The sequence below is a fragment of the Pseudophryne corroboree genome, chromosome 7 (genome assembly GCF_028390025.1).
Source record: "Pseudophryne corroboree isolate aPseCor3 chromosome 7, aPseCor3.hap2, whole genome shotgun sequence".
Taxonomy (NCBI): domain Eukaryota; kingdom Metazoa; phylum Chordata; class Amphibia; order Anura; family Myobatrachidae; genus Pseudophryne; species Pseudophryne corroboree.
Window position 1 is genome coordinate 266932866 of NC_086450.1, and position 26076 is coordinate 266958941.

General features: G+C 47.1%; 1 protein-coding gene across 1 annotated transcript in view; it reads left to right on the plus strand.

The window, feature by feature from the left end:
- Positions 1-26076, plus strand: part of PFKL (phosphofructokinase, liver type) — an 800878-nt gene that overhangs the window by 566875 nt on the left and 207927 nt on the right. The window contains exon 14 of the mRNA XM_063934129.1: positions 24449-24519. Within this exon, the coding sequence (XP_063790199.1) occupies positions 24449-24519 (71 nt within the window). The remainder of the gene's footprint in view (positions 1-24448; positions 24520-26076) is intronic.

Below are 26076 nucleotides of genomic sequence, written 5' to 3' on the forward strand. Positions count from 1 at the left end.
TGCTGGCATACTCTTTCTCTGTCTCCCCATAGACCTTGTGGGGTCCTGTCCTCAGTCAGAGCATTCCCTGTGTGTGCTGTGTGTCGGTACGGCTGTGTCGACATGTTTGATGAGGAGGGTTACGTGGAGACGGAGCAAGTGCAGATAAATGTGGTGTCGCCCCCGTTGGTGTCGACACCTGATTGGATGGATATGTGGAAGGTCTTAAATGACCATGTAAACTCATTACACAAGAGATTTGATGATGTTGCTGCCGGGGGACAGCCGGGCTCTCAACCCGGGCCTGCCCAGGCGCCTCAGAGGCCGTCAGCGTCTCAAAAACGCCCACTATCTCAGTTGGTTGACACAGATGTCGACACGGAGTCCGACTCCAGCGTCGACGATGATAAGGCACTATTACAGCCCAAAATGACTAAGGCCATCCGATACATGATTATTGCAATGAAAAATGTATTACACATTTCAGAGGCTTACCCTGTCCCTGACAAGAGGGTAAATATGTTTGGGGAGAAAAAGCAGCCAGTGACTTTTCCCCAGTCACATGAATTAAATGAGTTATGTGAAGAAGCGTGGTCTTCCCCTGATAAGAAAGTGGTGATTCCCAAGAGAATACTAATGGCGTCAACGGATAGGTTACGCTGGGAATCCTCCCCTAGGGTTGACAAGGCCCTGACGCGCTTATCTAAGAGAGTGGCCCTGCCGTCTCAGGATACGGCCGCCCTAAAGGAACCTGCGGATAGGAAGCAGGAAGGTATCTTGAAGTCAGTGTATACACACTCTGGTACTCTACTGAGACCGGCTATTGCTTCAGCTTGGATGTGCAGTGCTGTCGCAGCATGGACAGATACTCTGTCAGTGGGGTTAGATACCCTGGACAGGGATACCGTATTGCTAACACTTAGCCATATTAAAGACGTCGTCTTATATATGCGGGATGCCCAGAGGGACATTTGCCTGCTGGGCTCTCGAATAAATGCAATGTCCATTTCTGCCAGGAGGGTCTTATGGACTCGGCAATGGACAGGGGATCCCGACTCTAAAAAAACACATGGAGATTTTGCCTTATAAGGGTGAGGAATTGTTTGGGGACGGTCTCTCGGACCTCGTATCCACAGCGACAGCTGGAAAGTCGACTTTCTTGCCGCAGGTTTCCTCACAGCCTAAGAGAGCACCGTATTACCAAATGCAGTCCTTTCGTTCTCAAAAAAGCAAGAGAGTCAGAGGTGCATCCTTTCTGGTCAGAGGCAGGGGTAGAGGAAAAAAGCTGCACCATGCAGCCAGTTCTCAGGAACAAAAGTCCTCCCATGCTTCCACTAAGTCCACCGCATGACGCTGGGGCTCCACAGGCGGAGCCAGGAGCGGTGGGGGCGCATCTCCGAAATTTCTGCAACCAGTGGGTTCGCTCACAAGTGGATCCTTGGGCTATACAAATTGTATCTCAGGGATACAAGCTGGAATTCGAGGTGACGCCCCCTCACCGTTACCTAAAATCCGCCTTGCCAGCTTCTCCCACGGAGAGGGAGATAGTCCTGACGGCTATTCACAAGCTATTCCTCCAGCAAGTGATAATAGTGGTACCCCCCCTTCAGCAGGGAAGGGGTTACTATTCCACACTGTTTGTGGTACCGAAACTGGATGGTTCGGTAAGACCCATTCTAAATTTAAAATCCTTGAACATTTACATGGAAAAGTTCAAGTTCAAAATGGAATCGCTCAGAGCGGTCATTGCCAGCCTGGAAGAGGGGGATTTTATGGTATCTCTGGACATCAAGGATGCGTACTTGCATGTCCCCATTTATCCGCCTCACCAGGAGTACCTCCGGTTTGTGGTACAGGACTGTCATTACCAATTCCAGACGTTGCCGTTTGGTCTATCCACGGCACCGAGAGTCTTTACCAAGGTAATGGCGGAGATGATGGTACTTCTCCGGAAGCAAGGAGTTAGTTATACCATACTTGGACGATATCCTCATAAAGGCGAGGTCCAGAGAGCAGTTGTTGATCAGCGTAGCACACTTTCAGGAAGTGTTGCTACGGCACGGCTGGATTCTGAATATTCCAAAGTCGCAGCTGATTCCTACGACGCGTCTGCCCTTCCTGGGCATGATTCTGGACACAGAACAGAAGAAGGTATTTCTCCCGGAGGAGAAGGCTCAGGAGTTAGTGACCCTGGTCAGGGATCTCCTGAAACCAAAGTAGGTGTCGGTGCATCACTGCACGCGAGTCCTGGGAAAGATGGTAGCGTCATACGAAGCCATTCCTTTCGGCAGGTTCCATGCCAGGATCTTTCAGTGGGATCTGTTGGACAAGTGGTCCGGATCGCATCTTCAGATGTATCGGCTGATCACCCTGTCCCCGAGGGCCAGGGTGTCTCTTCTGTGGTGGCTGCAGAGTGCTCATCTTCTCGAGGGCCGCAGGTTCGGCATACAGGACTGGGTCCTGGTGACCACGGATGCAAGCCTCCGCGGATGGGGGGCAGTCACTCAGGGAAGAAACTTCCAGGGGCTGTGGTCAAGTCAGGAGACTCTTCTGCACATAAACATACTGGAATTAAGGGCCATATACAACGCCCTGAGTCAAGCGAAGCCCCTGCTTCGAGACCAACCAGTGCTGATTCAGTCAGACAACATCACGGCAGTCGCCCATGTAAGATGGCGTCCCGCCTAAACAAAAAGCTAAAAAGATATTACGCCAGGTCAAGGGACCCTCAGGCGATAGCTGTGGACGCACTGGTAACTCCGTGGGTGTTCCAGTCGGTATATGTGTTTCCTCCTCTTCCTCTCATACACAAGGTACTGAGAATAGTAAGAAAAAAAGGAGTGAGAACGATACTCATTGTTCCGGATTGGCCAAGAAGGACTTGGTACCCAGAACTTCAAGAGATGATCACAGAGGACCCATGGCCTCTGCCTCTCAGACAGGACCTGTTGCAGCAGGGGCCCTGTCTGTTCCAAGACTTACCGCGGCTGCGTTTGACGGCATGGCGGTTGAACGCCGGATCCTAGCGGAAAAGGGTATACCGGATGAAGTAATTCCTACGCTGGTAAGAGCTAGGAAGGATGTGACAGCAAAGCATTATCACCGCATATGGCGGAAATATGTTGCTTGGTGTGAGGCCAGGAAGGCCCCTACAGAGGAATTCCAGTTGGGTCGTTTTCTGCATTTCCTACAGTCAGGTGTGACTATGGGCCTCAAATTAGGGTCCATAAAGGTTCAGATCTCGGCCCTATCCATTTTCTTTCAAAAAGAACTGGCTTCACTGCCTGAGGTTCAGACGTTTGTAAAGGGAATGCTGCATATTCAGCCTCCTTTTGTGCCACCAGTGGCACCTTGGGATCTTAACGTTGTGTTGGATTTCCTGAAATCCCACTGGTTTGAGCCGCTTGAGACCGTGGAGCTAAAATATCTCACGTGGAAAGTGGTCATGCTATTGGCCTTAGCTTCGGCTTGGCGTGTGTCAGAATTGGCGGCTTTGTCATGTAAAAGCCCCTATCTGATCTTCCATATGGACAGGGCAGAATTGAGGACTCGTCCCCAATTTCTCCCTAAGGTGGTATCATCGTTTCATTTGAACCAACCTATTGTGGTGCCTGCGGCTACTAGGGACTTGGAGGATTCCAAGTTGCTGGACGTAGTCCGGGCTTTGAAAGTTTGTTTCCAGAACGGCGGGAGTCAGAGAGTCTGACTCGCTGTTTATTCTGTATGCAGCCAACAAGGTTGGCGCTTCTGCTTCGAAGCAGACTATTGCTCGCTGGATCTGTAGCACGATTCAGCTGGCTCATTCTGTGGCTGGATTACCGCATCCAAAATCAGTAAAAGCCCATTCCACAAGGAAGGTGGGCTCTTCTTGGGCGGCTGCCCGAGGGGTCTCGGCTTTACAGCTTTGCCGAGCTGCTAGTTGGTCGGGTTCAAACACATTTGCTAAGTTCTACAAGTTTGATACCCTGGCTGAGGAGAACCTTGAGTTTGCTCATTTGGTGCTGCAGAGTCATCCGCACTCTCCCGCCCGTGTGGGAGCTTTGGTATAATCCCCATGGTCCTTACGGAGTCCCCAGCATCCACTAGGACGTCAGAGAAAATAAGAATTTACTCACCGGTAATTCTATTTCTCGTAGTCCGTAGTGGATGCTGGGCGCCCGTCCCAAGTGCGGACTTCTTCTGCAATACGTGTATATAGTTATTGCTTAATACAGGGTTATTGTTATGAGCCATCCGTTGATTGAGGCTCAGTTGTTGTTCATACTGTTAACTGGGTATGGTTATCACAAGTTGTTTGGTGTGACTGGTATGAGTCTTACCCTGGATTCCAAATCCTTTCCTTGTAGTGTCAGCTCTTCCGGGCAGTTTCCCTAACTGAGGTCTGGAGGAGGGGCATAGAGGGAGGAGCCAGTGCACACCAGATAGTACCTAATCTTTCTTTTAGAGTGCCCAGTCTCCTGCGGCGCCCGTCTATTCCCCATGGTCCTTACGGAGTCCCCAGCATCCACTACGGACTACGAGAAATAGAATTACCGGTGAGTAAATTCTTATTTTTTCCCATCTGTACCGGAGGGACCCCTCCTCCGATTGCTAGAGGGAACACTCTCATCTGGCTCCGTCATTTCCTCGCTGCCATCCTTAAAATCCTCGTCCAGTCGGGCAAATTTGTTGAGGTTTGGCAGATCGGAGATGTCCTGTCTTCCCCTCCCCCTCTTCTTCCTTCTAACCGTGACTCTGCTGTCTACGAGTGTTCCCCCTGCAACTCCTCCACCGTTCTATATAATCTTTGCTCGACATTGTGAATACCCCTCATTCTCGTAACGGTCTGCTCTAGATCAGTTACCTGGGCTTCCAGGGCAGCCGTTAGCTCACATCTCGCACAGATGTACCCACACTCGGACTGTTGTTCCAGATGCGCATACATCATGCACGACATGCACTGAGTGTTTCTCAGTTGCAGCCCCACCCATTTTTTATTAGTGCTAATTCCCTGAAACCTTCAGAATTTCGAAAAGAAAAGGACTATATATATTGTAACACTGTAGGGGTGCAAGGTGCCTTTTCCTGGGGAATATGGCAGCCCGCAGCAGCTGAGGAACAACACAAGTCCAGTTTCTGGTACAACTGACCCCGGCCAGTTTTATTGAAAGAAAATAAAACAAACCCCAAAATAAAAATACCTTGCCTGTCCGGCACTAACTAAACATAAGATGTTCCTAACTGTCACTAAACAAAACACAGAGTTCTTCAGTACATACTGTATAGCTTACTTGCATCAGAAAGCGTGTCTCTCACACACAGATCCTGCAGCCTTCCCAGGCAGTCTGCCCATACTAATCAGGTTAGAAGCACTATATCACTCTTACACAGCTGAAACCCTGATTAGCCCTCTGTGAGGCCAAAGACCCGAACTGGGCCCAATGTCTAGAACTCGCCTTATCTCTCTCTCAGAGCCTTTTCCCAGCTTTTACAGCAAACTGAAAAGGTTCAGACCAAACAAAAAGCATTTTTCCTAGAAGTTAACATTTTCTAAAACCTGTAAGACAAGAACCTGGGACAAATATACCTGCCCTCAAACACTATCCCAGTGTTCTTGTCACATATCCCCCTCCCCTGTTTCGACCTAGGGGCCGGAACACTTGTAGCCCCCAAACAGAAGATGCGAGACAATGCATCTGCGTTGGCCAATTGTGTTCCCGGTCTATGTTCGACAGTAAACTTAAAGTCCTGCAACGCTAGAAACCATCTAGTTACACGAGCATTCTTGCCTCTATTTACATACATCCATTTTAAAGGGGCATGGTCTGTCACTAGTCTGAATTGTCTACCCAAGAGGTAATATCTCAAGGTATCTAGTGCCCACTTAATGGCCAAAGCCTCCTTTTCCACAATGGCATACCTTTTTTCATGCTCATTGAGTTTCCTACTCAAATAAATGATAGGGTGTTCGTCCCCATCTCTGGTTTGGGACAGCACAGCACCTATCCCTACCTCTGAGGCATCTGTCTGTACCACAAATTCTTTTGAAAAATCTGGTGTTATCAACACCGGTTGTGAACACAAAGCCACTTTTAACGCTTGGAACGCCTTTTCTGCATCAGGGTTCCATTTCACCACATTTGACTGCTTCCCTTTGGTAAGGTCTGACAACGGCACCGCTGTGGTCGCAAAATTAGGAATAAACCGTCTATAGTACCCAGTAATTCCCAAAAAAGCCCTTACCTGTTTTTTATTCACTGGACGAGGCCAGTTTTGAATAGCATCAACTTTATTCAATTGGGGCCTAATCAGACCTCTGCCTATGGTGAAGCCCAAGTATTTGACCTCCTCCATTGCGAGGCAGCACTTCTTTGGGTTAGCAGTTAACCCTGCCTCTCTGATTGAGTCCAGTACTGCTTGTACTTTAACCAAATGGGACCCCCAGTCTGTACTGTGAATTACCACATCATCCAAATAGGCAGCTGCATATTTTCTATGGGGCCTCAAAATTTTATCCATCGCCCGTTGAAAGGTTGCTGGAGCCCCATGCAACCCAAAGGGTAACATCTTATACTGGTACAGCCCCTCCGGAACCGAAAAGGCTGTTTTTTCTTTGGCGCTATCAGATAAAGGTATTTGCCAGTAACCTTTGGTCAGGTCCAATGTGGTGAGAAACCTGGCTGTTCCCAGCCTTTCTACAAGCTCATCCACACGGGGCATGGGGTATGCGTCAAACTTGGACACCTCATTTAACTTACGAAAGTCATTACAGAAGCGTATGCTACCGTCGGGCTTCGGGATGAGCACTATGGGACTGGACCACTCACTGTTAGACTCCTCTATGACTCCAAGTTCTAACATGGTTTTAACTTCCTTAGAAATAGCTTCTCGCTGAGCTTCAGGAATCCTATATGGCTTTAAATGAACCCTGACCCCTGGTTCTGTGACAATGTCATGTTTTATTATGGTCGTTCGGCCAGGCAGCTCTGAAAATACCTCCCTATTTTGGATGAGAAATTCTTTAACCTGATTGTTCTGATCAGCTGATAATGTCTCTGACACCTTCACTGCGGGAAGCAACCGGGGTGAAGACACCGAAGGGCAAGGCTCCGCTGACAGAGACAACCTATCTTTCCAGGGTTTGATTAAGTTAACATGGTAGATCTGTTCGGGTTTTCTCTTTCCCGGCTGGTATACTTTGTAATTAACCTCATTCACTTTTTCCCTAATCTCAAATGGACCCTGCCATTTAGCTAGGAATTTGCTTTCCACAGTGGGTACCAAAACAAGAACTCTATCTCCAGGAGCAAATTCCCGTATCTTGGCACTCCGGTTATAGACCCTCTGTTGAGCACTTTGGGCCTGTTCCATGTGCTCTCTGACAACAGGTACCACGGCTGCAATCCTATCCTGCATTTGTGTTACATGCTCAATAACGCTTCTATAAGGAGTGGGCTGTCCTTCCCACGTCTCTTTGGCAATATCCAACAGCCCTCTGGGGTGTCTACCATACAACAAATCAAATGGAGAAAACCCCGTAGAGGACTGAGGGACTTCTCTGATGGCCATTAACAAGTAGGGCAACAAACAATCCCAGTTTTTCCCATCTCTCTCAACAACCTTTTTTAACATACTTTTTAATGTTTTATTAAACCTTTCCACCAACCCGTCAGTTTGGGGATGGTAGATGGACGTCCTGAGGTGAGTGACCTTAAATAACTTGCACAATTCTTTCATGATCCTTGACATAAATGGAGTACCTTGGTCAGTCAAAATTTCTTTTGGTATTCCCACTCTACTAAATACCTGCACCAGCTCCCTAGCTATCGCCTTGGTTGTGATAGTGCGTAAAGGGACAGCCTCAGGATATCGAGTGGCATAGTCCATAATTACCAGGATATACTGATGGCCCCGAGCAGACTTTAACAAGGGCCCCACGAGATCCATGGCTATTCTGTCAAACGGGACCTCTATAATAGGCATGGGAACTAGTGGGCTCCTGAAATGGGGTCTAGGGGCATGATACTGGCATTCAGGACAGGAAGAACAATATTCAGACACTTCTTTATAAACCCCTGGCCAAAAGAACCTTTGTAAAACTCTTTCAGTGGTTTTTTCTGCCCCTAAATGTCCTGCGGTAACGTGACTATGAGCTAAATCTAGTACCGTTCTCCGATAAGGCTGGGGAACTACCAGCTGTTCCACCACATCCTCACCCCTTTTGACAATGTGGTACAAGAGCTCATTACAGATGGCCATGTGGGGATACGTAACCCTGTCACCTGGTACCACAGGTTCCCCATTAACAATCTTAACATTCTCTCTAGCCTTTATTAAGGTAGGATCCTTTAACTGTTCAGACGCAAACAGATCCTTCTTTACCTCCAGGTCAGGCACGCTTTCAGTTCTAACTACTATGTCTCTGTTCCCGGCAAGAGGGTCCTCACTGGACTCCCCATCTGTCACTTCCCCAGCCAAACTAGCAAAAGGCAAAGGGACAGAAAGTTCCGAAGACCCACGTACATCCATAAAATCACCGGTATTATCAACTGGTTTTTTACTTCTCACATCTGTTGATAACCGTGATTCCCACAGTTTCCAAAAATGAGGAAAATCCCTCCCTATTATGGCCTCATGCACCAAGGTAGGGACCAGTCCCACTTTAACCCTTGCTGACCCACAACAAGTTTCTATATTCACCTCAGCAGTGGCATAATATTGGGTATCCCCGTGTATGCAAGTTACCCCAATAGGTATTTGCTGGACCTTTAAGGGGTTCACTAACCCAGCTTTCACGAGGGTAACTAAACTTCCTGAATCTAGCAAGGCCTCTACCCGGTTACCTTCTAAGAACACATCACACATTTGTTTTTCCAGCTCAGGTGAAGGTACCACAGTACAGGCTAACCTAGCAAAGAAAGACATTCTGCAACATTCAAAGGCAGCATCACATTGCATGGGTTCTTGCGTGACTGGGCAATTGGCAATAACATGACCTGGCATACCACACCTAAAACATTTAACCACACGATTATCAACCCATTTGGGCAGCATAGACCGTTCTAGCCCCATTGGCCTGTTTCCAGGGCCAGTGTTTACAGTCTCTCCAGCCTTGCGTTCTCTTAACCGCCCAGCAACGTTTTCCCACGGAACAGTCTTACCAGTCTTTACTGAAGGGCGCTGTCGAGGACCTATGGGTTGCTGGGTGGTCATCAGTAGTTCCTCTGCTGCCAAATACCTCTCTACCATGTCCACTAATTGGTCAGCAGTACCCGGGTTTCCATGGCTCACCCACTTGCGCAGGACCATGGGCAAAGATCTCAAGTAGCGGTCCATGACGACTCTTTCCACCATCTGGGGACCAGTTAATGTCTCTGGCTGCAGCCATTTTTTTGTTAGCTGAATAAGGTCGTGCATCTGGGAGCGCGGAGGCTTCTCCATGGCGTACAGCCAACGGTGCACCCGTTGTGCTCGTACTGACAGCGTGACTCCCAGGCGGGTCAGGATCTCAGTCTTTAGTTTATCATAGTCCCGAGCCTCAGCAGGGCTTAAATCAAAGTAAGCTTTTTGGGGCTCACCTGACAGGAAAGGTGCCAGCAGACTGGCCCACTGTGCTTTCGGCCAGTTCTCACGCTCGGCAGTCCTTTCAAACGTGGTCAGATAGGCCTCCACATCATCAGCCTCTGTCATTTTCTGCAGGAAGTGACTGGCTCGTATAGAACTAGAGCTGGTTGGAGCACTGACGGCCACATCTCCAACCCGAGCTGCAAGTCTCTGCACCACTTCTGTTAAGGCCTCTCTATCCTGACGCTGTTGCCTGTAAAGTTCATCAACAACTGCCTGCTGTTGTCTCTTATTTTCCTCCATTGCCACCTGCTGTAGTCTCCAATTTTCCTCCATTGCCACCTGCTGCTGTCGGTTGGCCTCCTGCTGAGCCGCTGTAGCTTGCAGCAAGGCTTTAAGCAGATCCTCCATGTCAACAGATTTCTCAGGCGGCTTTGCAGCTGCTTTCACCCAGGACATATATCAAACCCTCAGGGGTGAGTCTCAGTAACTTCACACTGGGCTGTATCTGCATAAACCACCGTTTTCTGCAGGCCTCACAAAGCTGCTGCTTTCACTTATGCGCAGAACGGCCTGCTCGCATTCTCCACCAAGTTGTAACACTGTAGGGGTGCAAGGTGCCTTTTCCTGGGGAATATGGCAGCCCGCAGCAGCTGAGGAACAACACAAGTCCAGTTTCTGGTACAACTGACCCCGGCCAGTTTTATTGAAAGAAAATAAAACAAACCCCAAAATAAAAATACCTTGCCTGTCCGGCACTAACTAAACATAAGATGTTCCTAACTGTCACTAAACAAAACACAGAGTTCTTCAGTACATACTGTATAGCTTACTTGCATCAGAAAGCGTGTCTCTCTCACACAGATCCTGCAGCCTTCCCAGGCAGTCTGCCCATACTAATCAGGTTAGAAGCACTATATCACTCTTACACAGCTGAAACCCTGATTAGCCCTCTGTGAGGCCAAAGACCCGAACTGGGCCCAATGTCTAGAACTCGCCTTATCTCTCTCTCAGAGCCTTTTCCCAGCTTTTACAGCAAACTGAAAAGGTTCAGACCAAACAAAAAGCATTTTTCCTAGAAGTTAACATTTTCTAAAACCTGTAAGACAAGAACCTGGGACAAATATACCTGCCCTCAAACACTATCCCAGTGTTCTTGTCACAATATATATATATATATATATATATATATATATATATATATATATATATATATATATATATATATAAATAAAGGACCAAAAATAACTAAAGGACAAATAAATTACAATGAAATACAGTGATGGACAAAGGAGAACCATTAATTATACAATAAATTAGGGAAAGCTAATACTCATCTGTCCCACTTGCTGGTGAGCACCTCTGCCGGTCTCACTGCTCCTTCTCCATTGCAGGCAGCCCCTGTTTCCACTCGTTCAGACCTGCCTTAAGTTCTCAAACCCCAGGCAACTCCATCCTTGGCACCTCGCCCCGGCTCCCCCACTGTGCGGCTAGCAGTTGCTGCTGCTCAGGATGTGGGATGCCTGCTTCCCGCTCGTTTACACCGCACTGCCCCTGCGTCCGGCACCCTGCTCCCAGCTTACGGCACCTTGCAGCCGGCTCACCCGCTACGTCCCACGTGTGCACGCTCACTAATCGTCACTTCTGGTTCCGGTCTCTGTCTACACAGCGTTCTCAGTCTACACAACCAGAGACTGTACATACAATCAACAATAAAGTTTTTCATACATCTATACCACAGTCTGTAACATGGCAGTTAGGAGCTGATTGGCTGGTACTTTAACTCCATCCACTTTATCTCTCTCCAATGCTTAGTACATAGTACTTAGGGAGAGATCCTCAAAAATGATCTTAGAGAATTTCCTATACGTATATAGACGACAATTAGGTGATTATACAGTATTTTCTATTACTGATTTTGCTCTTCAAGAAAGACAGCAAGGGCTTGACTAAGATATGTGATTGAGAAATTTATGTAGCAATGTCACTTTTGGGTTACAATAGAACCTTTCTGTCTTCAGTACTGGTTCTCTAGAGAAAGCAGAAGGTTTATATACGAATACTCTATTTGTCATCCACAAACCTGCAACATTGTGGCAGTATACACTTATTAAATTATCACACTTAGTACTGTAAAATGCTTTAACCATTATAAACTGCTTTCTGTAAAAAAAACAACATTTTTTTAAAAACTTGTCATATAGATCACATTCAAAAATGTATTAAAATAAAAGGTTTCCTGTAACTAGCCCCTCACCATATCCATGAGGGATTATTATCTATTTTAAATGAAAATACCTATCAATCATTAATGTGTTTTTTCCCCATCTTTTCTCCATTCCTCTTGAATTTCTTCATTAGTTTTTTTTGGGGGGGGGGTTTCTCATAATTCCAATCCCTGGTAACCTGTTTGTTTTCCATATATAAATATATATAATAAAAAAGGCATTAATCCACTGCATTTACCAATCCTAGATGTGGGGTGCAATGTTGTATGTGACCACATTGTTTAAGTAAAAATCACAAAAGGTCTGCACTCACCATAATAACTCACCATAATAAATAATGCCCTCAAAATGCTGGTCGCATCTATGCCACTCAGGAAAGCAATATAAAATGGTAGCTGTTCAGTCAATTTAGTTGTACTTTTCAGGTGCATGTTTTCCTAAGTTTTTTACAGCAGGTATGCTTGGTGACTGTGTCGCCTTTAAAAGTCAAGGGGCTGTGAGCTTTAAACCGGTTAGCATTTCTGAAGTCTAATTCTAATGCGATAGCAATTGCCATGTTTATAATTGTGAGTAATAGAGTAGGAAACTACAGAGAAATGGGTCCCATGACGGGGTCTGCAAGCTTAAATGTATTTATTGATATATGATCCAAAGCTCATTATTTATTATGTTGTTTTTTGTTTGTTTGTTTTTTGGGGGGGGGGGTTCAAAAATCTTTTTATTGGGTTTTTTGGTTTTTACAAAAAGTATACTCAAAGTACTAAAACACAATAAATGTTGTACAGTTGCCAACAATAAAATCATTACAATGTAAATGCATTGAGTGGATAAGTGGAGAAAAAAAAAAAGAGTTGACAAAAATGACTGTCATATAAAGTCAGAGATTGAGACACACAATCCCATTACTTAATAACAATAGGGATCTGCAGCTCCGGTCCACAGTTCGTTAAGGTATGATATAATCAATGAAATCAGCATCTCCATTAATACTACGAGTGTGTTGAAAGAGTATGGCGAGTGCAGAACCTCTGTGATTTTATATATTATGCTGAACTAAGTCCTCTGTTTATTCGTCTGGATGGCAAAACAGCCAGCACGCTTGTGCAGCACAGCACAGCAAAACCTTAAAAATTCATGTGACCCTGTCTCCTGTGACCATCTAGCAATACACTAACCACTAATAAATACTACATATTTCTGCAGCAGGGTACATTGGTTTCCACAGGTAAACATCGGGGTGTAAAGCGGGATGTTCTATAACCCCGCCTCCAGGCATTGAGAGCTCAGTTTCGAGTGGTGCCTGCAGCAGCAAGCCATGTAACTGGCGGGCTGCACTGGGCAGCCCTGAAAAATCTTACGGAGACTTAAAGGGCCGCAGCACTGATATGTCAGGGTGACATTCAGCGCTGCGTCTCCGTCAACTCCCAAGCGGCAGCGCATACACCTGCGGCTTGGTTCCCGGGTACTTGCGGTGGAGACGTTCCGGCTTAGGCACACGGTCGTAGACGCTCTCCTGGTTCGTGTGGCTGCTACGAAGGGAGGGGGTAAGAGGGTCCCCCAGGCGGGACCCACCATTAAGTCGCGTTCCTGATCGCAGTCTAGGGAGACAGACTGCGACGCTGGCGTGGACACTGTCACCAAGCAGGGACCCCACTATATCCACCAGGGCATAAGGCTCAGTAGTACCGGTGGTGAGGTCCAGCATAGGGGAGCCGGCGCTTCACCTGTAGACCCTCCCCCGGCCCAGGGTGCCACCTCCTCGCAGATTTCCCACCCTGGAGCTGCCTCACACTCTCACTCAACTCCTGACAGAGACGCTGGGCACCATCTTCTGAGCATAGCTGCTACTGGTCTCTGGGATCTCCGGTATCTGCTGTATGGTTTCACTGTCATGTGTATCACATCTTTCTCTTACGTCCTAGAGGATGCTGGGGTTCACATTAGTACCATGGGGTATAGATGGGTCCCTTGGGAGCCATGGGCACTTTAAGAGTTTAATAGTGTGGGCTGGCTCCTCCCTCTATTCACCTCCTACCAGACTCAGTTTAGAAAATGTGCCCGGTGGAGCCGATCACAGCTGGGGGAGCTCCTAGGAGTTCTTTTAGTTTTTTGTTTTTTTTAAGAGTTAGGTACAGGAAAGCTGCTGGCAACAGCCTCCCTGCTTCGTGGGACTTAGGGGGAGAGTAGTATCCAACCGTAGAGGTTAATGGCCCCTATCTCCACTGACAGGACACTGAGCTCCTGAGGGTGATAATCGCTAGCCCCCGAGGTGACCGCTCACTCCCGCAGCACTGCCGCCAACCCCTAACAGAGCCAGAAGATAGAGGTGGTGAGTAGGACGCCGGTGCCCCGATAAGCGGGTCACCGGCGAGAATGGCAGCACAAGGGTGGGAGCGTAGCGCTGTAAGGCTGCGCTCCGGAGGGCTCAGAGTTACAGTGTGTAGCGCTGTGAGGGGCGCCCTGGGCCAGCGCAATACCCTAAACACTGGTCACTATTGCTATCAGGTACTCTGTACTGCTGCTAGCCACCATTACCTCGGGTCAGTATGCGCCATTACAGGGGGCGGAGCTTCTCAGAGCGGATTTAGCACTCGCCAGTGCCATTTTTTCCCTGCAGATCACAGATCAGAGACGCTGGCAGGGAGCGCTGACCCTCCACATAACTCCAGCTATCCTGTGCGGTTCCAGGGGGTTATAGAAGGGGGCAAGAGTGTTTATTCACATTATAGTACTGTGTAGTCTATTAAGGTTACTCAGTCAGCGCCAGGCTTTTATTATATAACTGCCTACTGTGGCGCTGTGTGTGCTGGTTTCTTAACTCTGTGTCTCTCTGAAGGTACTTGGGGGAAACTGTGTCTGGCATTTTCCTGTGTGTGTGTGTGTGTGTGTGTGTGTGTGTGTGTGTGTGTGTGTGTGTGTGTGTGTGTGTGTAATATATCTCACATTGCCATGTCTAGGGACTCTGTGTCTTGTGCTGCAGAGTATGTATCTTCTCAAGAAGAGTCTATTCCTTATACTCAGGAATGCAATATACTCTCAGCCTTCTGAATCCGAACCCCAGTCGGTGGCTTCTATTAAGGGAATGATATCCCAGATTTCATCTAGGATAGCTCATAATGAGACTAATTTTTTTTAAATTTTTGAACATTTTTGACTAGGTTTTGAAAGAATCTGTAGAGTTTTGTCGTATTCTGCTCCCACTACCTCATCAAAATCCCCTGGTATATGCCCCAAAAAAGCGTGCATTTGCCCAGATAATGCAGGTCGACACGGATGCCGACTCTGATACCGGTGATGGGGATATACTGGGGGGGGAGGCATCCCTTGCTTAGGGGGTGCAACTTATGATTGAGGCCATTAGGGACATTTTACACATTAAAGACAAGGTACCCGAACAGGTCGAGGAGGCTTACTTTACAGACAATAAGAAAGCCTTCCTTACCTTGCATTGTTTGAAAAATCCTGGGTAAACCCAGAGAAAATATTCCAGATCCCAAAGAGGATTCTCGTTGCTTTTCTTTTACCTGAAGAGGATAGGAAAAAGTGGGAAAACCCCCCTATAGTAGACGCTTCTGTATCTAGATTGTCTAAAAAGGTGGTTTTACCTGTCCCTGGGTCTACCGCTTTGAAAGAGCCGGCAGACCGCAAGATTGGGACAACGCTCAAATCAATATACACTGCTTCAGGCGTGGCGCTAAGGGCCACCATTGCTTGTGCATGGATTTCTAAAGCCATAGTAAAGTGGTCAGGCACATTACTAGAGGACTTAGATTCTATGGATCGAACTGACATTGAACTTTTTTACGTCACATATAGGATTCTGCAGGTTTCATGGTGGAGGCTATGAAGGACCTTGGTCATCTAAATGCACAGACGTCTTCCATGGCTTTCTCGGCACGCAGGGGACTCTGGCTACGCCAATGGTCTGCGGATGCAGAATCCAAGAAGAATGTTTGGAGAAGGCTCTGTTTGGAGAAGCATTGGATGCGTGGATTTCCACGGAAACCGCGGGTACGTCAATCTTTCTTCCCTCAGTCAGTTCGCCGACAAGAAAATCTTTTCCTATGTCTACACTGCAGTCCTTTCGGACCGCAAAGGTTAAAAAGTGCAAGCCCCCTTCCACTTTCTTCAGAGTTGGTCAGGGAAAATCCAGAAAACCTGCACCAACAGTTTCTCAGGAACAGAAGCCTGGTTCTGGTTCCTCAAAATCCTCAGCATGACTGTGGACCTCCCAGACTGGAGATCGGGCAGGTGGAAGCTAGTCTAAGAAATTTCAGTCAGGTCTGGGCGTCATCAGGCCTGGACCCCTGGGTACAATATGTTGTGTCCCAGGGGTACAGACTGGAGTTTTAAGAACTCCCACCTCACAAATTTTTCAAATCAGGCTTACCTGCTTTGCTGACAGAAAGGGCTATTCTACAGGAAGCCATTCAGAAATTGGAAAAGGCAAATGTCATTGTTCCAGTTCCACCTCAACTGGAAAACAAGGGTTACTACTCAAACCTCTTTGTGGTACCGAAACTGGACGGTTCGGTCAGACCGATATTGAACCTGAAATCTTTAAACCCCTATTTGAGGGAATTCAAGTACAAGATGGAGTCTGAGAGCGGTGATATCAGGTCTGGAGGAGGGGGAATTTCTGGTATCCCTGGATATCAAGGATGCGTACCCCCACATTCCGATTTGACCACCTCACCAGGCTTATCTCAGATTTGCGCTGTTGGACTGTCACTATCAGTTCCGGGCACTGCCATTTGGCCTATCCACGGCACCGAGAGTGTTCACCAAGGTAATGGCAGAGATGGTGCTACTTCTCCGCGAGCAGGGAGTGAATGCAATTCCATATCTGGACGATCTGCTGATAAAAGCATCTTCCAGGGAAAAGTTTTTGCAGAACATTGCTCTCACAACTCGACTACTCAGGGATCATGGATGGATCCTGAATCTTCCAAAGTCACATTTGGAACCGACAAGGAGATTCTCTTTCCTGGGGATGATCCTCGACACGAAAGTGCAGAGGGTGTTTCTACTGGTGGTATAGGCATTGGTGATTCAAACTATGGTCCAGGATGTCTTGAAGCCTACCCGGGTATCGGTTCATCAGTGCATTCGCCAGCTGGGGAAGATGGTTGCCTCCTACAAGGCTGTACAGTACGGAAGATTTCTTGCACGTTCCTTCCAGCTGGATCTTCTGGACAGTGGTCGGGATCTCACCTGCATATGCACCAGAGGATATGTCTGCCGCCGAAAGCCAGGATTTCCCTCATGTGGTGGCTACAAATGCCTCACCTTCTCGAGGGCCGCTGGTTCGGGATTCAGACCTGGATCCTTCTAACCACGGATGCAAGTCTCAGAGGTTGGGGCACAGTAACCCAAGGGGAAAACTTCCAAGGAAGGTGATCAAGTCTGGAATCCATTTTTACGATAAAAATTCTGGAACTAAGAGCCATGTACAACGATCTTCTACAAGCGGCCCATCTTCTGCAAGATCAGGCCATTCAGGTGCGGTCGGACAATGTAACGACGGTGGCTTACATAAATCGACAAGGCGGAACGAAGAGCAGAGCTGCAATGGCAGAGGTGACAAAGATCCTCCTCTGGGCAGAAAAGCATGCGATGGCGCTGTTAGCAATTTTCATTCCGGGAGTGGACAACTGGGAAGCGGACTTCCTCAGCAGACACAATCTTCATCCAGGGGAGTGGGGCTTCCATCCGGAGGTGTTCGCTGAGGTGACAAGTCTTTGGGGGGTATCTCACATAGACATGATGGCATCCCGTCTTAACAAGAAGCTACGCAGGTACTGTTCCAGGTCGAGAGACCCACAGGCAGTGGCTGTGGATGCACTGGTGACTCCGTGGGTGTTCAAGTCAGTGTATGTGTTTTCTCCACTTCCATTCATCTCAAGGATTCTCAAACTTATAAAAAAGATCAAGAGTTTAGGCGATCCTCATTGCTCCGGACTGGCCAAGAAGGGCTTGGTACGCGATCTTCTGGAGTTACTGCTGAAAGATCCGAGGTCTCTTCCTCTTCGAGAGGACCTTCTGCAACAGGGGCCGTTCGCTTATCAAGACTTACCATGGCTACATTTGACGGCATGGAGGTTGCGCGCCAGATTTTAGCTCGGAAAGGCATTCCGAATAAGGTTATTCCTACCCTGATACAGGCTAGGAAAGGAGTAACGTCTAAACATTACCATCGAATTTGGAAAAAGTATGTGTCTTGGTGTTAGTCCAAGAAGTTTCGTACGGTGGAGTTTCAACTTGGGCGGTTTCTCCTCTTCTTGCAAGCAGTTGTGTATGTGGACCTGCGTTTGGACTCCATTAAAGTCCAGATTTCGGCCTTGTCCATTTTTTATTCTCCAGAAACAATTGGCTTCCCTCCCTAAGGTTCAGACTATCTTGAAACCTCCAACCTGCCTTTGTGCCTCCTATGGCACCTTGGGATCTTAACGTAGTGTTGCAGTTCCTGCAATCGGATTGGTTCGAGCCTTTACAGGAGGTTGAGGTCAAGTTTCTTACTTGGAAGGCGGTCACACTGTGGGCATTAGCATCTGCTAGACATGTCAGAATTGGAGGCATTGTCCTACAAGAGCCCCTACATAATTTTTCATGAAGATAGAGCTGAGCTCAGGACGCGTCAGCAGTTTCTTCTGAAAGTTGTGTGGGCTTTTCATATCAACCAACCTATTGTGGTGCCGGTGGTTACTGACTCCTCAATTACCTCAAAGTCCTTGGATGTTGTGAGGGCTTTGAAGATTTATGTGAAGAGAACCTTTCGTCACAGAAAGTCGGACTCTGTTTGTCCTTTATGATCCCAACAAGATTGGGTGTCCTGCTTCTAAGCAGACGATTTCTCGCTGGATCAGGTTCACTATCCAACATGCTTACTCTACGGCAGGATTGTTAAGGCCCACTCTACTCGTAAGGTGGGTTCTTCCTGGGCGGCTGCCCGGGGTGTCTCGGCTTTACAGCTTTGCCGAGCGGCTACTTGGTCAGGGTCGAACACGTTTGCTAAGTTCTACAAGTTCAATACTTTGGCCTCTGAGGACCTTAAGTTTGGTCAATCAGTTCTGCACTTCGTTTTCCTGCAGTAGTTACTTGGTTCAGTACTGCCTTGTTACTTGGTTAAGTACTGCTGTTCAGCTGTTGCTGAATTATTCAAGCTGGTTTGCTTGGTTTACATTATTATGTGTGAGCTGGTGTGAATCTCACCACTATCTGTGTATTTCCTTCTCTCGAAGTATGTCCGTAGAAGGGGCATAGAGGGAGGAGCCAGCCCACACTATTAAACTCTTAGTGCCCATGGCTCCCAAGGGACCCGTCTATACCCAATGGTACTAATGTGTACCCCAGCATCCTCTACAGACTACGAGAAAAGGATTTACCGGTATGTAATTAAAATCCTATTATACCTATCACTATATTCTGTACCCGAGGTGACTAGGTGCATCCGTGTCCTCTTATAATGTGCACACAGTACTTATTTTTATACGGATATTCTACTGTGTTACAGTCGCATACAACCGAGATTTAGTCCACATGTTTGTGTACTTTTACGCAGGTTGTGTACTTTGGCCCTCATTCCGAGTTGATCGCTAGCTGCGGTTGTTCACAGCGCAGCGATCAGGCTAAAATTCTGCATTTGTGCGCATGCGTATGCACCGCAATGCGCAGGCTCGTCATACAGGTACAAATAGCATTTTGGATTTGCACAGAGACTAACGAACATTCCAGTCGCACAGCCGATTGCAGGAAGATTGACATGAAGTGGGCGTTTCTGGGTGTCAACTGCCCGTTTTCAGGGAATGTTGGGAAAAACGCAAGCGTGTCTGAAAAAACGCAGGCGTGGCTGAGCGGGTTTGTGACGTCAAAAGCAGTCCCTCCGTCGTTAGAATCAACGCACACGATAAGTAACTACAGGGCTGGTCTTGTTTTGCACAAAATGTTTTTGCAGGCACTTTGCTACACAGGCGTTCACACACTTGCAAAGCTAAAATACACTCCCAAGTGGGTGGCGCAATGCATTTGCACGGCTGCAAAAACGAGCCAGCGAGCGATCACCTCGGAATGAGGCCCTTTGTCCGCAGGTTGTGTTCTTTGTCTGGCTTCATCATACTATTACCCCGATTGTTGCTTTAATACAATGTCTAGCAATAAGGGCAGTAAAACTCTGAAAGCTCCTGTAATTTGCAAGACATGCTCCAGAGGTTAACCTGACGGGGAAGTATTGTATGATGGTCTGTGTACAAAATGTCACACACCTCCCAGTCAGCCTGCAGCTCCTGGATCTACAATGAAGCCACCCTGGGCTATTTATGTTCACTACCCTCCTAGGGACTCTGGTGGACCGTTTGGCCCTCCCTATGAGACATCCGGTGCCATTGCCACCACAAATTGTCCCTATGGTAAATCCGCCCTGGGTGGAAAATTTGTCTAGCCAACTGCAGCAGTTAAATCAGACAGAAAGCTATGCCAGGTCACTCCCGTGTCCCTGGGTCCTCTAAGCGGACTGCTTCCTCCTCACAATCCACTAACCTTTCTAATGTTTCATCTGAAGAGGAGGGGGAGCATATAGTCCTGTCAGACACTGAATCCTGTGTTACTGACGATGGTTCTCCTTCACAAGTTGATGTCCCTGCCCTAGTGTTTGCTATTATGCAGATCCTACAAATCTCTGAAGATGAGGTTTCCACTACAGTGGCCAAGATAACTGACATGTTTAAACAGCAGAAAGTTGTTAAAACTGTATTACCCCATCCTGATCATCTTGTGGACATCAGACGGGAACCCTGGTCTACTCCAGGTAAGAAATTACCGCTTCCTAAACGGGCTTTGGCTCGATATCCTCTCTGCAGAGTTTTGTAATAAGTGGGAGAATCTCGTGTCATCTACTCTACTGTCACCACTGTCATCTCACTGAATAAACCGACAGATAAGCGTGAGGAGGAATACCTGAAATCTATATATTCCCTTACAGGGGCTATTCATAGACACACAATAGCTGCCTCTTGGGCAGCAAAAGGTATTGAGGCGTGGTTTCCTATATATGTTAGAGGAAGAGCTGCCAGAGGATATTCCTGACAATACCTGTCTCACATATGCATCGCCACCTATTACATTCAGGAGGCATCCTCTGAGGCCAGGAGTAGTGCCAGCCAAAGCGTCATCCATGTCTGTCCTGGCTCGCCGCATACTGTGGTTAAGGTCGTAGAAAGTGGGATTTAGACTCCAAGAAGACCTTGGAGGTACTCCCCTTCACTGGGGACATTTTATTTGGAGAGCACCTGAATAAAATAGTGTCTGAATTAGCAGCTGCTAAGACTACTTTTCTCCCCCCTACTAATCCTTCTACTCAGAAGGCGTAGACTACCACTTTTCGTTCCTTTCGACCTCAAGGGAAAACCAAGGGTCAGACTTACCCGAGATAATCTCATGCTCCCAAGAACACCAAGACAAAACAGCCCTGGGCAGCCCGGCAGCCTGCTTCAAGACAAGCCTGCTGCATGATGGGGCGGACCTCCCCCTGGGGGTCCACAGGGTGGGAGGCCAACTTCTGCAGTTCGCCCAGGTCTAGTTAAAGACCACTTCAGACACTTGGGTACTGGAAGTTGTATCTCACGGGTACGCTGTCTCCTTTAAGAGACGTCCCCCTCACCAGTTCTGCTCCCTTCGGATACGTTGAAGGCGCAGGCTCTGCAAACGGTGGTAGGTTCTCTCCTGAGTACAGGAGTGGTTGTGCCGGTACCTCAGTCCCAATGTTGCAGAGGCCATTATTCGACCCTGTTTCTAGTGCAGAAACCCAATGGGTCTTATCGGCCTATATTCAACCTCAAATCATTGAGCAAGTTTGTGAGTGTAGCCAAGTTTCGTATGGAAACGTTGTGCTCAATCGTGCTGGCTATGGAACCTGGAGATTACATAGTATCCCTGGATATACAGGATGCTTATCTGCATATTCCTATTGCCATATCGCATCAGCAGTTCCTGCGGTTTGCTATTGGCGACAGTCACTACCAATTCCAGGCTCGGCCGTTTGGACTGGCCACGGCTCCTCGAATCTTCACCAAGGTTATGACCATGATGACGGCGCACCTCCATCGCCAGGGAATCAGAATCCTGCCATACTTGGATGACCTGCTGATTCTGGCGAGTTTCCATGATGTCCTCCCCTGTCATCAACAATTGACGGAGAGTTGCTTTCAAGCCCACGGATGTCTGATCAGTTGGAAGAAGACCGCACTGTTCCGAGCTCAATGCATGGTGCACCTTGGGGCGCTTCTGAACACACACACACAGTCGGAGACTATCCTGTCTCCAGACAAGGTCCTGAAAATGCAGGACAGGATAAGACACTTCATCCGTCACCCCAGGGTGTCTATACACTTGTCAATGCAAGTACTTGGCCTGATGGTGTTAGCATTCAACATTGTGGAGTACGCTCAGTTTCATTCCCGCCCTCTGCAATGATTAATTCTTGCCAAGTGGGGACGGCCTGCCTCATCGGATCAGATCCCAAATGATCTCGTTGACTCCAGAGGTTCATTTGTCACTAACCTGGTGGCTCCAGGACCAGCTATTGAGCAGGGGACGTCCCTTCTGGATCCCCAGCTGGGTACTCCTGACAACGGACACCAGTCTGAGGGGATGGTGAGCGGTTTTGGAACAACACTCTTTTCAGGGTCGTTGGACCAAGGAAGAATCACTCCTCCCAATAAACATCCTAGAGCTGAGGGCGGTGTTCAATGCATTATCACTTGCCCGTTACAAGTGATAATGTTACAGAACAGGCCGGTTCAGGTATGGTCAGACAACGCCATGACAGTGGCATACTTAAACCATCAAGGCGGCACTCCAAGCCGCATGGCTATGAAGGAAGTGTCAAAAATATGTTGTTGGGCAGAAAGCCATCTGCCAAATATATCGGCAGTGTTCATTCCCTATATCCTGAACTGGGAAGCGGACTAACTCAGTCAGGACGTACATGCCAGAGAGTGGAGTCTTCATCCAGAAGTCTTTTAACTCCTAGTGGACAGGTGAGGTCTACTAGATGTAGACCTAATGGCGTCTTGACACAATCACAAGGTTCCAGTCTTCAGATCTCAGATCAGGGATCCTCAAGCAGCCCTCGTGGATGCACCGGCAGTATCATAGAACTTTCAGCTGCCTTACGTGTTCCCACCAGCGTCACTCCTGCCCAGGGTTCTACGGAAGTTCAAACAGGAAAGAGGAATGCTGCTTCTAGTTGCTCCAACGTGGCCCAGAAGGCATTGGTTCCCAGACCTACAGGGTCTATCGATAGGGCATCATCCCCTTCTACTTCCTCAACGACCAGACCTCCACGTACAGGGCCCTTGTCTCCACCCAGACCTGGTCAGACTGGCTTTGACGGCTTGGCTCTTGAAGCATCACTCCTCAGAGCCAAAGGATTTTCAGAGGCGGTTATTCAAACTATGTTGAAAGCCCGTAAACCAGCCTCTGCCTGGATTTATTACAGAGTTTGGATTTTCTTACTTCACCTGTTGTGCTGAGAAGAATTATGATGTCCATAGCTTCAGAACCTCCAGAATACTGGCTTCTCTGCAAAGAGGCCTGGACTTAGGTCTTCGTCTGGCCTCCCTCAGGGTTCATATATCTGCATTGTTGGTTTGGTTTCAGAGAAAAATTACCTCTATACCTGATGTTCATACATTCATGCAGGTCATTATTCGGATTCAACCTCACTGTGTCCCTCCTGTGGCTCCGTGGGATTGTCTGTTGTGCTGAATGCCCTTCAAGAGTCTCCATTTTGAACCACTTGAATCGGTGGACCTTAAATGGCTCACGACCGAGGTCCTGTTCTTGCTCGCTATTGCATCTATAAGACAGGTGTCGGACTTAGGCACTTTGTCCTGTTGTCCATCCTTTCTCTCATCCCACCGGGACCGGGCAGTTCTACAAACTCGCCCAGGTTATTTGCCTAAGGTGGTGTCATCTTTTCACCTTAACCAAGAGATTGTTGTTCCGGCATTTATCTTTTCGGATTTGTCTCCCAAAGAACGTTCTTTGGATGTGGTTAGGGCTCTCCGTATCTATGTGGAGAGTACTGGCTCTATCAGGAGGTCAGATGCCCTTTCTGTACTGTTTGGTTTTCACAAACGTGACTGGCCTGCGAATAAGAAAATCTTGGCCAGATGGATTAGAATGGTGATTGCACATGCCTATGCGCAGGCTGGACTCCCAGCTCCTGCTGCAGTTAAAGCCCATTCTACTCTGTTGGACCTTCTTCTGTGGCCTGCCGTGGTGTGTCCCCAGCATAATTGTGCAAGGCGGCTACGTGGTCCTCAGTGAACACGTTCATTAGGTTCTATGCCTTTAATACTTCCGCCTCCCAGGATGCTTCCTTTGGACATCTGGTTCTCTTACCTGCTAAGGCACGTCCCCTCCCTTGAGGAACTTCTTTAGGGCATCCCCAATGTTTTCTTGTTAAAACCAAAGTACCCTGCTGCAGAAAAGGAGTTATGATAGACTTACCATGGTTAACAACGTTAAGTCTACCATAACTCTCCTTATTCTAGTGTGTCTGCTTTTTTTTTAGCAGTATTGATACTTAATATTTAATATTTTAGTTAGTATTTTAGTACTGTATGTACAGTATATATCTTTATTGTATGTTTATTTGAGTAATGGGTATATTACTGTACTTTAATTTTCCTTTTTAGATTAAAGAAGTACATTGGCACGATGTTGCTGGGTGGCTAGGGCGTGGTGGTTCCATGCTAGGTACAAAAAGGTATGTAGAAGTAGAGAAGATTGTGTGTGTGTGTGTGTGTGTGTGTGTGTGTGTGTGTGTGTGTGTGTGTGTGTGTGTGTATACAGTTGTGCTCATAAGTTTACATACCCTAGCAGAATTTGTGATTTTCTGCCCATTTGTCAGAGAATATGAATGATAACTCACTTGGGTAGTTTCTCATTTGGGTAGTTTCTGTTGTCATTGTGATTTAAAAAGAGTAAACACAGTTGTTTGACAATAAATGGCTTCACCCAACCACTAACCATGAGTGAAAGAAAAGTTTGTGAGTTATCATTCATATTCTCTGACAAATGGGCAGAAAATCACAAATTCTGCTAGGGTATGTAAACTTATGAGCACAACTGTATATTTATGTGTGTGTGTGTGTGTGTGTGTGTGTGTGTGTGTGTGTGTGTGTATATATATATATATATATATATATATATATATATATAATTTTTTATTTATTTTTCATCAAAAATATCAACCTGTATAAATGCCACATGTATAGTTTTTACTTGAAGACAAAAACAACAAAAAAACAGTACTGTGCAAAAGTTTTAGGCAGGTGTGAAAACATTGCTGCAAAGGTAGAATGCTTTCAAAAATAGAGGTGTTACTAGTTTATTTTTATCAATTAACAAAATGCAAAGTGATTGAACAGAAGAGAAATCGAAATCAAATCAATATTTTATGTGACCACCATTTGCCTTCAAAAACAGGATCAATTCTTCTAGGTCAGGTCTGGTCAACCTTTCGGCTCTCCAGCAGTTGTGAAACTTCAAGTCCAGTGGGAGGGTATGCTCGGACTTGTAGATAAACAACTGGAGAGCCACAAGTCAGCCAGACCTGTTCTAGGTACACTTGCACAGTTTCTGAAGGAACTCGGCAGGGAGCTTCTGTAGATGTAGGCTTGCTCAGATCCTTCTGTCTTTTCATGTAATACCAGACAAACTCGGTCATGTTGAGATCAGGTCTCTGTGGGGGCCATATCATCACTTTGGGACTCGTTCTTCTTTACGCTGAAGATAGTCCTTAATGACATTTAGGGTCGTCCTGCTGCAGAATAAATTTGGAGCCAATCAGACGCCTTCCTGATGGTATTGCATGATGGATAAGTACCTGCCTGTATTTCTCAGCATTGAATCACAAAGAAATAGGCAACATTGAGGACTGTAGATGCAGTAGTTGGCCAAGAAAGTTAGTGCATCAGATGAAAGACATCATGCTTACTTCCCTTCAAAAATAGGAAGATGTCCAGCAGTACCATCAGCTCAGAACTGACAGAAACCAGTGGAACCCAGGTACACCTGTCTACTGTGCGGCCAGAAGTGGTCTTCATGGAAGAATTATGGCCAAAAACCTTCCATGTGGAAGCAAAGCCAAGCGACTTTACTATGCACGAAAACATAGAAACTGGGGTACATAAAAATGGCGGCAGGTGCTCTAGACCTTTGAAAATTTTAAATTTCTCCGGCTGGGTCCACATGTTATCCACAGGATAACATTGGGATATGCCGGAGCAACAGCGGAAATGGCACCAAATAGTCACGAGCT